This window comes from Lytechinus pictus, chromosome 4 (genome assembly GCF_037042905.1).
Source record: "Lytechinus pictus isolate F3 Inbred chromosome 4, Lp3.0, whole genome shotgun sequence".
NCBI classification, from domain to species: domain Eukaryota; kingdom Metazoa; phylum Echinodermata; class Echinoidea; order Temnopleuroida; family Toxopneustidae; genus Lytechinus; species Lytechinus pictus.
Window position 1 is genome coordinate 18,745,696 of NC_087248.1, and position 12,804 is coordinate 18,758,499.

The following is a 12,804-nucleotide window of genomic DNA, read 5'->3' on the forward strand; positions in this document are numbered from 1 at the left end:
CTCCGTAATGAGAGAATCATTAATGTCTCGTGCGTGTAATATCATGAGCATGCGAGGACGAAGGACATGTATGACCCTGTATAAACATAATGCTTTGGGCCTACGGGGAAAATCACAGTATAATTTAGCAAGATGATGATGATGATGATGATGGTGACGATGAGGATGATGATGAATGATGACAATGGCAATGATGAGGGTGATGATGATGATGATGGTGACGATGATGTTGACAATGATGATGATGATTATGGTGAGGATGATGAGGATGAGGAGGATGATGATGACAATGATGATGATAATGATGATGACGATGATGATGATGACAATGATGATGATGATGATGGTGATGATGATGATAGTGGTGATGGTGACCATAATGATGATGATGGTGACCATAATGATGATGATGATAATGACAATGATGATGATTAATGTTCATTCAAAAATGGCCCAAAAAAGCTTTGCAAGAAACAGGAAGATTTTTTTGTGCAATTTTGCTAAACCAAAAGACAAAAAGACGTTGCAGAGGCACATTCGTGTAGGCAACAAACTTTTCATGGCCACTTGCCCCTGTATTTTTTTTAATTTATTTGTTGCAGGGCAGTCAAATCCGTGAAACAAATTTCTTTTGCAGTTCATAAAAATTCAAATTAGCTCAAAATAAAACGTTCAGAGTTGCATTGATAAAATCATGCTATCATTCACCATAACTCAAAGGAGAAATATATTGATTCAAACATCAATGGGAAGGTAATGATGTGGGGATTATCATAAGGTCATTTGAAAATAACAAAAATAATACATAAGGTGGAAATCCGCCAATGAAAAAGCGCTAAAATGCCTCTCCGAAATATGCCGCGCATCGGTCTCTGAATTGACTCAAATTTGATGACGTGTATGACGGTACAAGAGGCGTGATTGGCCCTCCCACATCAAGCTCCACTTGCATGCAAAACCTACTGCGAATGCCAGTGCCCGTGCGATTTCTCGGTCGATCGCTCGTTCTAATTGAATTTCTATATCATTATTCTGACCGACGAAATTCAGGGATTTTTTTTTCATATAAAAATAAATGTACGATAAAAATTATTTTTCTCATTACGATTAATACTTGGCTGAATCAAATATTTGAGATAAATTAATATGAGATGTAAAACTAAAAGATCAACCAGCTAGCTTTTAATCAATTAATATATATGTATATAATGATAATACTTTGTTTATTTATTTATTCATTCATTTATCTATATATTTATAATTTATTTCTTAATTGATTAGTTACCTTATTTATTCACTTATTTATTTACGTCTCTATCTGTCTAGCTAGCTAGCTCTCTAGCCTGTCTGCCAGTTATCTAGCAACATGTATCTATCTAGCTATTTATCTAGCTATCTATCTAGCTAGCTATCTATCTAGCTACATATCTATCTATCTAGCTAGCTAGCTATCTATCTAGCTATCTATCTATCTAGTTATCTTTCTATCTAGATATATATCTAGCTATCTCTCTATCTAGCTACATATCTATCTATCTATCTAGCTACATATCTAGCTATCTAGTATTCTATCTATCTAGCTATCTATCTAGCTAGCTACATGTATCTATCTAGCTATCTATCTAGCTGACTATCTAGCTGACTATCTAGCTATCTATCTATCTATCTAGCTATCTATCTAGCTATCTATCTAGCTAGCTATCTATCTGTCTAGCTAGCTATCTATCTAGCTATCTATCTAGCTATCTATCTAGCTATCTATCTAGCTAGCTATCTATCTAGCTATCTATCTATCTATCTAGCTAGCTACATGTATCTATCTAGCTATCTATCTAGCTGACTATCGAGCTATATATCTATATCTATCTAGCTATCTATCTATCTATCTAGCTAGCTATCTATCTAGCTATATATCTAGCTCTCTAGCTATTTAAATAGCTAGCTATCTAGAGATCTATCTAGCTAGCTATCTAGATATCTATCTAGCTATCTATCTAGCTAGCTAGCTAGGCCTGACTGCCTGCCTATCTATCTTTTTATATGTTTATATATTATACTTTATATATTTCTTTGTTTATTATTCATCTATTGATTTATTCAATTATTACTTTTTTGGAGGGGTGGGGTTCCCTGATTGTTTAGATTACATCTAATATAAGCCATATACTTTAATATATATAGTGCTTGGAGCACTTTATGAAGCAACATCATCATTTTTATATGCTGCTTTAATAAAATTTGGCATTAAGCTTTTTGCACTGCATTTCTTTAACCCTATACTATCCTTAACTCTGGACTATCCTTCACCCCATACTATCTGTTTTGGGGGTTTCACACTGTCTTTCTTAAACCCGGACTATCGCATAGCTCAAGAATATTGATGAATTTGCTACACAGCGCGTGATTAACAAGCAATTTCGACGTCTGTGATAATGCTTAGCCCCTCCCCCCCCCCTTAGCCCCACCATTTCCCAGGGTTAAGGAAAATATGTGCAGTGTGGAAAGTATATAATACTCACCTGATTCACTTTGTGGTCTTGGAGTTGCTACATCATCTCCAAACTCTGGAAGCGGAACCTCTATTCCAGCTGTCAAAGAAAAAAATAATAATAATATGACTACATAATGAAGAAAGGGGGTCCCTGACATCTTTGTACCAAAAAATAATTATAAATTCCACAACTATTGGGGGGAACATATATCATAATAAAGCAAATTTATAGAGAATCAGAGATTTACAACATTTGCTCCGATGACAACTGCTCCTACATGTACATATGTAAGTATACTGGAAAATCTGCACAATACAAAAATTACAAAATACACTGTACTCAGAAACGTGAACGTTCCTAAGAACCCGACAGCCAAATCGCCAATCCTCAAGGCATTTTGAACATAACCTTTCACAGACATAACCACAAATATAAACCCTAACCCTAGCATGTACATGTACCTTCAGAGAAAAAGTTGAGTCGCAACATATAGGCCTACACAGCTACACAACGGGCTCTGGACACAGCAGTGAGTGATTACATGTACCTGAATCACCAGAAAGCCAAGTCACAGAATGAGATGTAGATGAAAATTTTTATGAAGACTCCGCTTGCCCCCAACTTTCCATTTTACTGCATGTATCATCCAAAAGACAAAAATAAACACGCTCTGGGCTCAACGTCAAATTACCATCAAGTGCAAGGCGTAATTTCGCTTCCAATAATTAGGTTTTGACACTTCAGCCGCCTTTAGGGTTTACATTGTACAGTATAAACATACAGATATTATATTACATATTGTACATGTATGTTTATTGGAATGATATTGAAAAATGAGGCTATAAAGAAATAGGAAATTACATACAGTATGTATTTATTGCTGTTTACACTTTGAACTTGTGTCGTATACTCTACAAACGATCACAAGATTCACCTTAAAGGGGAAGTTCACCCTGACAAAAAGTATGTTGTTAAAAAAAAGGAAAAGTAATTACAAATATTGTCATAGGTTGGAGAAAAATCCATCAAAGAATAAAAAGTTATTAGAATTTTAATCATTCGATTTGTGACGTCATATGCAAGCAACTTTTCTACATATCGCATGGTAAAATAATCAATGAAATGTCATTTTCTCAGAAAATTGAAAATCAATGAATTCAGGGACTCGGTTTTAAGGGGAGTGAGAGTGATCACTCGCTACCGCTCACCTTAATCCATTTCAGGTAGAGTGATTTATCTCTCGCCTAAGCGAAATGGAGAATGCAAAAAAATAGAAATCAAGCAACATCATACACTTTTGTACAACACTTTACTTCCATGTACTGTATATATCTCTATTCTGACATCACTTAACCTGAATTTTATAGAATAAGTGTCAGTCAATGATAAAACTATTAGAGCCAACCTTGAAACCCTCCTGTTCAGGTTTATAACACACAATTACACAATCACATTTAAGCAATAACACACAATTAAAATGAGATAAATATACAGTAATCAGGGAATCTGAATTTTTTTTTCTCCTTTTGTTGTTGGTACTGAGTAACTTAGTGTACATTCCTCCATCCATTTTGTAATCGGACAAAAAAGCTCCAGGGCTTTGCATGTCAAAGAAGAGCTTTTTGAAGTGCTCCCCTACCACTCCCCTTAAAAGTTTTAGGAGAGCTTTTTATTGCTCCTCTCATAATTATAAAACTTGAGTCCCTGTGAATTTTACTGTCCATCAGTATACCAATACATCAAATCATTTCACACCCATTCCTAAAAAGAAAACAAAAATATGTCATTAAAAACCATCCAAAAATTGAAATTTATGCTTTTTATAACATACATGTGACGTCCCAAAACCAAAATTTCTAATAACTTTCTTAATCTTTATTGGATTTTTCTCAGACCTTCACCAATATTTTTGATAACTTTTTCAGCTATTTTTAGTACAACAAACTTTTCTTCAGAACGAACTTCCTCTTTAAATATAAATCATGTATGTACATGTTCAGCATGCATATTGGAATGAAATCCAAACTGCTTCTTCAATCAATACAAAAGAAAATGTAGAAAATGTATGTATGATCTACATTTAAAGCTTTGTGTGTATACCTGATCATGTTCTTTATTGAGCTGAAGTCCAGCTTTGGTATTAAAGAAATGAACAATTTTTTTTAGCTGGTAAGTAGTAGAATTAGCAAACAATTCAACAGGCAAAACAAATCCAAACCTGTGATGATATCTATATAATCATGTGTATTAATTCCAGTGTCCAGAGTAAAAAGACAGGTAAAAACACCCTCAGCAATCAATACAATCGATGGTTGTAAATTACTACAATTTAAAAAACAATGAGAAATTACTCAAATCAACAGTGAAACGAGCAACGAGATCATCTCCTATAAATAAATTGTTATATATTCAAGCAAGGAGCTTCGAACTGTAGCTCCTTGATTCAAGGCAGATATTAGCACTACATGTACATGTACACTGAATGCGTACATGTACATGTACGTCTTCATGTATGTCAGTTTCAAATTATTTGCTGTCATCATTTGACAATCCTCAATCTATCCATGGACTTAATAATGAGATTTCAAACACCATGTGACTTTCATCCAATGACTATACCGTAGAAGAACATGGAGACAGATTAGACCTAAAATCAAACGTCTCCAATATTAAAATGAGATCAAATACAGGTAAATATTGGAGATTGCAACACAGTGGTGACAGCTGGAACAAACAGGAAAACATTTCCAACCTTAAACTGGCAATCAAAATTGCATGTATACAGTGGTTGAAAACATATTAAACAGGGAACAATGAAGAAGAAAATTAGAATGAGAGGGACTGGAGGGGGAAAGAGGGAAGGATGGAGGAAGAGGAGAACAACAAAAACAATAACAAGAATAAGAGGTACTGAGCAAGTCAAACTCAAATACACACAGGGAGGGTTAATGAGCAATATCATAAAAGGATACAAACTTCTGAGCTGAAAAGGTAATTGTCTGAAAAAAAAAACTTTGTCATAGTATGTATACAGCGTTGTACATGTAAATGAAAAAAAAATTGTTTGTTCTCAAAATAATGTCATTCAACAATAGCCTGCTCAAGTGCTCATCGCATATCAAAGGAGGAAAAAGATATTGGAAGAAGGATGAGGAGGCAAAGAAGAAGACGACAACGACAAAGAAGAAGAGGAAGAAGACAACATAGAAGAAGTAGACAAAGAGGAAGATGAAGAAGAAGACAAAGAACAAGATGAAGAAGAAGACAAAGAAGATGATGAAGAAGAAGACAACGAAGTAAAAGAAAAAGACAAAGAAGAAAAAGAAGAAGAAAGTGATGATTATGAAGATGAAGAAGAAGAGGAAGAAAAAGAAATAGAAAAAGAAGAGGAAGAGGGAGGATGATGAGGAGGTAAGAAAGAGGAGTAGGAGGAGGCAGAAGAGAAGTAGGAGAAGAAGTAGAAGATGAGTGATAACCAAAAAAGCCTATTAAATAACATAAGATTGTATGTTTTATTTCTATTTATCATTTTCATTACATCATCTGTACAAAATAACTGTACATACAAAAATAAAATGAAGTTCAATGCACATGAGAAGGTTTTTTTTTTACAAGATCTTCACCAACAAGCCTTTAATCCAACTCTTGGAGCTTGGTGTAATCTCTGCAGCTGAAAATAGGCAAGGAGAAGCGTAGAGGAAACACATACATGTAGCCTTGGCCTTACCACAGATCCTGAGCCCTATCCCTTCTGCGAATTCATTTTATGATGCACTCAGAATTATTGATCACACAGTGGATGTACTAGGATATTAATTTGTTTTACGTGTGTACCTTAATTCAATTCTTAATTTCAAAGCAATCTGAATGAAGGTCCTGTATATCTACATGTACTGGTATGTAACAGAATTCAAATCCACTTTTTGTGGGGGTGGACTTGACCTTTTATCCATTCATGTGTACAGTATATCACTGTATAATATGAATTTCAAATTCACCTTCATTCAAACATGTGGGTCTATCGATTACTTAATTCATTCATTCATTTTTAATATACTAAATTATTCAGTTATTTTTCAATGATATTATTTATTTGGGCTGCATTTGAATATACAATTCTTTATTCATTCATTAATTTATTTATTCATTCATTCTTTATTCATTCATCAATTCAATTCCAAAAATACTTTGTTATTAATTAATCAATTCATTCGTTCCTTTTTATACAGTCATCAATCAATTAATGATTGATTTTGATAATTCACTCAGAAAGAAAATCAGATTATAGATGGATTACCCACCCCCCCCCCCCCCACACACACGCACACACAAATGCTTAAAGAAATTGAGGCAAAAGCACAATTTCATTTGAAAAAATCATAGTAAAAATAAGGATTGGGCTACAATACTCAAAAAGCTTCACAAGAAAATGTAGTGTACATGTAATGTACATCTCATCACACAAGAAGTGGCATTGACTTGAGTACAATGTTCTCTATCATGTACACAAAGGAACATTAATGTCTGTATCAATTTATACTCTGTAGGACACACAAATTTCACACATGTAATAAGTATTGGGATCAAAGTCCCAGGGGCTAATGACATTAATGAGCATTGAAGTGGTTTCAGTGATTTGTATTCTTTCAGTACATGTACAGTTTATGCAAAAAGTGAGGAAATTGTCTACTGTTCATAATTTCTTCGATATTAAAGTACAATATGAATAAAGATGAAACTGATAGCTTCACCTCATTTTTGGCTGCATACATACATGTACATGTATGTACACTTTTCTTATATTCAAGGTTACCAAGTAGTTGCTCTATAGCATCATTGGAATGCCCATAAAAAATGCAATCTGATTATTTATACAGTGCGTCCCACAAAAAACGAAACCGAGATTTATCGATGATTTATCATAACTTAATCACAAATACAATAGACAAATTACCTACCATTGTCAAGCTTAGAATCTCTTCTTTCATCTGAAATTACTTAGATTATTTCTCCTTCACGCATGAGTGAGCAAAAACAATTTGAAGAGGGGATACCAAAAAGTCATTTGGCGGGCTGTATCTGGGTTTCATAAAGAAAACCACATTTTTAAAAAGTTCAATATCTGCTCTTTAATTTGATACCTCAATTACAGAAAATGGTCAAGAAATAACAAAGTTCTGGTTATTTGAAATAAGGCTTGAATTTCAATAATTTCATAAAATGAAGAGGTTTTACAGGCTAGGGTTCAAACTCACTCAACACTCCGTTTTGTTGATGATCAGCCATGCATTAAGTCTTTTGTTAACCATGCGATAGCTTCTGTTGGAAACCGGTGAAAACACGTTTATTTAATAAAAATTATGGAAATACAAGCATTGTTTAGAGGGAACATAACGTTTTTACTTCTTGACCATTTTTTGTGATTAAGGTATCAAATGAAAGAGCAGATATTGAACTCTTTGGCATGTGATTTTCTTTTTGAAATTCAGATTTTTTGTTCACTCATGCGTGAATGAGGAATAATCTCATTTATATCAGATGAAAGAGGAGATTCTAAGCTTTACATTGGTAGGTCATTTGTCTATTGTATTTGTGATTAAGTTATGATAAATCGTCGCTTAATCTCAGTTTTGTTTTTTCTGGGACGTACTGTATATACGGGTAGTCTTGAATTTCAGACCTTAAAAAAAAATCAACTTTTCAATCATTTTTTTAATGAAAAATTCATGCATTGCAATTACATGCTATTTTTCAACGATTTGGGTAATTGTCATTAATTGATTAGTATTTATTACAGTATATTTCTCATTAAATTTATCGGGGTTCATCATCACAGTATATACAGTAGGTATAATTAGCATACACTGCACAATATTGTTTATTGATGCATCTTCTATACCGATTTCATACTGACAGCCGAAATGGAGTTACTCCGGAGTCCAGAAGGAGTTACTCCACTTTCTAGGATTATTTCAATCCAGATTCAAAGCGGAATACTCAACCAACTTCACACAGAAGCGCAGTATCGCCTATCTCGCACGTAAAAAACTTAATTCATGGAGGAGTTTTGGCGCGCCACACTTAATGGAAACCACGGAAACGACTGCGGATACACCGCTGCCGCCTGCAGAGCTTGCCAGTTTGAAAGGGGGTGTAATGTCGGTCCGCAGTACAAGCACATCAACTCAATCCGGAGTTCCTCCAGAGTAACTCCACTTCGCCTTCAGTATGAAAACACCTCAAGAAAGTTATGGCAAAGTTAAAGGGTAATCCAGCCTTGGCCATTGAATGATGTGTTGGGAATGAGAAAAATAAATTAAACAGAATGGTGAAAGTTTGAAAGAAATCGGACAAGCAATAAGAAAGTTATAGCTGCTTTAAAATTGAGATCACTAATACTATGTAGATTTCAAATTGGCAACTGGGTAAGTAAATTATGACAAGGGGCAAGGACAACTTTCCCATAGGCCATGTACTTTATTATCAGGGATTTGTGGTTTTCTCCTAAGTACCCATTCCCATGGGGGCAGTAATCTAAATATAACCCAGGTAGTATATTGTTTTATGTCCTCATGAAAGAAAAATATAATTTGAAATAAAACTTTTGGGAAAAATGACATTTTAGCCATAATATGTATTGGAGTACATGGAAGAGTAGTCCTTGCCTTACATCACTATGACATCCCATATGCTGCCAATTTGAAGTCTCCATGGGTATAGTGATTACCAATATTTACAACTTTTAAAAATTCATACCTTTCTTGTTGTTTGTCCAATATTGTTCAAACTTTCACCTATCAACTTGTCTGATATTTATTTTTCTTATGAAAACAAGTTTTTATTTGGGTTGGGTTCACCTTTAAGAAAATACAGTTGCTCACCTCAATTGTTCATATGACTAGTGGAATTTATGATCCTCTGACTGACTACCCTAATATTATAGTCAGTATGTAGAGTGAGAAAAACTACACCATTTCTAATTTCTGAGAAGTCCTCCTAGTCAATTTGGTTTATTTTCAATTGGTCTAATCAATGCCAATTCACCCAATCACAAACCCGTCTACTATCATTTGGTCTACCATCAGTTCGTCCACTACTGTATCCACAGAGTCTAATTGCCACTTCATCCACTCAACATTTTGTCTAATAACCAGTTCATCCAATCGCCATTTTTTAGTCCATATATACAATTTGGCTTAATTGGATTAATATAAAGTGTTAATTGGGTGAAATGAATGTAAAGAAAATTTATATCAGACCAACTGTTATGAGACCAAATGGACATAGACGAACTGGTGATTAGACGAAGTGATTATTGGACCACATGGTTATTGGACCAAATGGTTGTTAGACGAAGTGTTGATGGACGGAATGGCATTTGACTAAATTCAGGTACAGTGTAGACCATGTGATGAATGGACGAGTTGGCAATAGACAAAATTTGGCAATTTACCATCAATTTGATGCAAAGCTCTAAATTACAGGAATTCATGAGGAATGAATGTGGACTGTATACATGTATTGTACATGTACATTGTTCTATGATCATCAGAAAGCAAATGAACATATACCAGCCAAAACAAGTACAAAAACCACAACACCATGGTGCTTCCACGAAGCTTGGAATTTCTTTTTTATAGGAATCAATTAATATAAAGCTACAATATTATTATGATAGCATTTCAACTGTCCATGTGTTTTTCATGCCACAAACCTACCCTAAGAAAAAGGGGAGTTGCCGAAACAGACTCAGACATTTTTTTTTTTTAAAGGGGTGTTTCTCTCTCTCTCCCACTCTCTCTCACATTTTCTTTGGACTTCTGAGAATTTCTATAAGGGGTCATGAGATATCAGGAATTCATGAGTATACCCATCATGAAAAAAAACCATTACATTATAATAAATCATTTAATTCAAAGTGTACACTTGAGTTTTTTTTGGGGGGGGTTCAATTACATCATCTGGGAAGCCTCTATAAATGACAGCTTACAATCAGATGATAGGGGGAGGGGTCTGTCATGAGATACATGTAGGGGAGGGGTACATTGAGCAATGTGCCAGATTAATGAGGATCTCAAAGACAGATAAAACACCGCCAAAAATGATAACTTAACATTTTGGCCAAAACAGAAATATTGGGTGCCAATGAGAAATGGAATGTACATAATTATATGTACATGCATGTACCCAAAAATAGACAAGGAGTGGTAAGTCAGGACTTGGGTATTTTAAATTCAACCCATTGACCCATATCCTGTACTCTGGTTTAATTCAATCTCTGGTCTAAAGTTGTGGTTTGCAGCACTTGGCGGATCCGCCACTGTTCTGCTTGCATGACTCGTAAACAGGGAAGGGGCGTTGGAGTTTGATATCGCACTCCTTTTTTTAATTATTTCTAGGTAGCCCGAGGTGAGGGTTTAAACCCTAACCACCCCCCACCCCCCGCCCAAGATCCATCAATGGTTTGACAATGGAGAGCCAGATATTACACAAATCTTTTTAACATACATGTAATTGCAAGCTCAATCTCTCAGCTTACTTTAGACTCAAATCATTTATACATCAATATCTGGGAATAACAACAAAAATTGTTTTGTTCATCAACAAAGCAGGAAGAAACAACTGAGTAAACAAGGAAACCTGATTTAAATAAAATTTTAATATTTTTCAGCTTTCCATGACTTAAGCACAGAGTTAGACCATGGCCTTTTAAAGTTAAACTGGACTTGAGAATACAGACCCTACATGTACACTTCTGAATTCAATAATTCCCATTTTAGTACCTGTAGGGACCATCCGGTTCCAAAAGGCAACAACAACAGTGACACAACACTTGCTCCTGCAACAATTGCTCTGGGCTTTATTTCGTCTAAGATGTAGGGTTATGGTTATATTTAGGGTTGCAATAGGGTTTTATGTTAGAATAGGGTTAGGTTTAGAATAGGGTATAGTGTTCAATCCAAGGTTGAAGTTGGTCATTCCATCTGTGTGTCAAATTCAAAGCGGAGCAATCATCGCCAGAGCAAATGTCTTGGAACCACAATAACAGTGAATAACTCACCTTGCATGACAAAATCCACAGAATTAGGGAGAGGAAGACCATTCTGCACCATTGCAATCATCTTGAGTGCGCAATAAAACTGACTCCTGCCGTAGTAACCTAACCTTCCTGCTCCACACAGCTCATTAATCTGTATTGAAATACATACAATTTAAGACAATAAATCCATGATTTACATGGTTTAAACAATCACATAATACATTGGGTGTACTCCGATAGCCATGGTTTATTAACCCTCATTCATTAAAGAAAATAATTATGTTAATCCTCCAGCAAAAAAGGTGTTGAAATTAGTATTGTTGTATTAAGAGAAAACATTTTTTTTTTTAAATCAATGACTTTATATGTTACACATATCATCTTTACCAGACATATGGAATCTCCCATGAGAGTGAAGACTAAAATTACATGTATTGTGCAGACTAGGGTTAAACCTAGGATTAATTATCAGAATAGGCCTACTATATACTATCCAATTGGTTCCTAGATTTTCCCCATTTTGCTTGCATGATGACTTGAAAATTTTGAAGATATTATGTGCTTGCCCGCCTTGCCGTTGGCTTCAGAGGTAGTGTTTTATTTGTAATTTGTATACAGTTATTGTTTGCAAAACTTCATGCAAGAATGGAGACAATCAGTCAGGTGCTAAACAAGAAAGTCACCAGCTAATGATGATATCCAATCTCTCGTACATGATGGAGGGACCAAAAGCTACATTCTTTGTTTACAAAACATAAAACTATGGCAATATTAGTATTTGAACAGATTTTTAAACTCTAATTTGTGGTAAATATTTTAAAGATTCTAAATATGAAAATCCAGTTGTGTTTTCCTAAACACCTGATTTTACTGTTGGCATTGGAAGGGGTGCAGGAAATTGCATTTCCTGCGCTTCAAACACGGCCATATTGTTGAAAGAAAATAAAAAAATTCAAGAGAGCTCTGCAAAACTGGAAATAGTTGCATGATTTTATGCATTTTTGTGATTTATTTATTGGTGCCACTGTACTGTAGTAAGTCTGAATGGGAATTCTTTGTCACAATGCAGTCACAGTTCCATAAATTGCAAGTGCACATTTATCCATTAAAATTGATGTGCAAATGAGTGGTGCATCCATGTAGCTTTATCCTTGATAATTTATATTCCTACAGATAACAAGCATGAGAATGGAAAAATTCAATATCTTGAAATGCAAAAGTCCCATTGCGTTTAACCAAGACTTTGAGGTATCTTATTTAGCATTAAACAGG

General features: G+C 34.7%; 1 protein-coding gene across 4 annotated transcripts in view; it reads right to left on the minus strand.

Annotated features, from left to right (window-relative positions):
• Positions 1–12,804, minus strand: part of LOC129259420 (ralBP1-associated Eps domain-containing protein 2-like) — a 58,554-nt gene that overhangs the window by 44,680 nt on the left and 1,070 nt on the right. For all 4 annotated transcript variants that reach the window (XM_064098551.1, XM_064098550.1, XM_064098553.1 and 1 more), the window contains exons 2-3: positions 11,554–11,683; positions 2,520–2,588 (exon numbers count right to left, since the gene is read on the minus strand). In XM_064098551.1, coding sequence (XP_063954621.1) covers positions 2,520–2,588; positions 11,554–11,683 — 199 coding nt within the window. The remainder of the gene's footprint in view (positions 1–2,519; positions 2,589–11,553; positions 11,684–12,804) is intronic.